General features: G+C 41.0%; 1 protein-coding gene across 1 annotated transcript in view; it reads left to right on the top strand.

Annotated features, from left to right (window-relative positions):
• fabp7b (fatty acid binding protein 7, brain, b) overlaps window positions 1-980 on the top strand; it is a 2,521-nt gene that overhangs the window by 1,256 nt on the left and 285 nt on the right. The window contains exon 3 of the mRNA XM_032542806.1: window positions 139-240. Coding sequence (XP_032398697.1) covers window positions 139-240 — 102 coding nt within the window. The remainder of the gene's footprint in view (window positions 1-138; window positions 241-980) is intronic.

Genomic DNA, 980 nt, shown 5'->3' with positions numbered 1-980 from the left:
GGGGGGGGGGGGGGGGTCTATTTGTGGGTCAGTGAGACTCTGAACATGTCCGGGTATATAGACCAACATTTGGCAGGATCTTAATGAAGCGATTTTCCGCCTCACTCGTTTAAAGCATTCTTCTCTTCTGTCTTTCAGTCCACAGTGACTATGGAGGGAGACAAGTTGGTCCACGTCCAGAAGTGGGACGGCAAAGAGAACAAGATGGTCCGAGAAATCAAGGATGGCAAGATGATCATGGTGAGAAAAAAGTACCCAGATCACACATGTCTTGTTAGACAGCAATAGACATAACTTACATACACGCCTTAAAGGGATTACTCTCAATATCAGAATAAAAACAGACACTTAAACTATGAAAGTTTTGATTGTGTAGCCACGTGTGGCAATACAGTTGGTAAGCTGTAAGTAAAGACACAATCTTCTTGGAATTGGAACATAATATATATATAAGTATTCAGGGTTTTTCAGAAGCCCAGAGATCAACCTTTCACTGGAAGCTGTTTGCCATTCAGACACATCACTAACTCTTCTGTAAGCTCTGAAATGAAAAGAAAATCATGCTAAAAATGCAGTGTAGTGGGCAATTAGCTTTGCTTTCTTCAAGCAATGCACATTTTCGGTATTATTCAGGAAAAATTTGTAAATGTAAAGCTTCTGCAGGCAGTCTTTTAACATTAAAAACACAGATGTACCGTAGCAAAGAAATGAGTTTCAATAAGACACATTATGGCGGTTGTTGTCTTTCTGAAGCTGAGCTAAGAATGTGTTAATCTTTTGTTATGTTGTGATAAATGAGTTTGTTTTTCACGCGGTAATAGTCAAATGAGCTCGCTGGTATTAAACAAGGTAAATTACCAACGGGGCGGCAGCCAAAAGCTGCCTCGCCAGATTCCCCCCCACTCAAGCACCGCTTTGTTTTCTGCTGGTTGAATGTTAGATTAGGGAAGATGTGATTCGCTGTCATGGTAACTGTGGTC

Source organism: Etheostoma spectabile, chromosome 18 (assembly GCF_008692095.1).
Source record: "Etheostoma spectabile isolate EspeVRDwgs_2016 chromosome 18, UIUC_Espe_1.0, whole genome shotgun sequence".
NCBI lineage: Eukaryota > Metazoa > Chordata > Actinopteri > Perciformes > Percidae > Etheostoma > Etheostoma spectabile.
The sequence above is the reverse complement of the archived record's forward strand: the minus strand, read 5'-3'. Positions and strand labels throughout refer to the sequence as shown.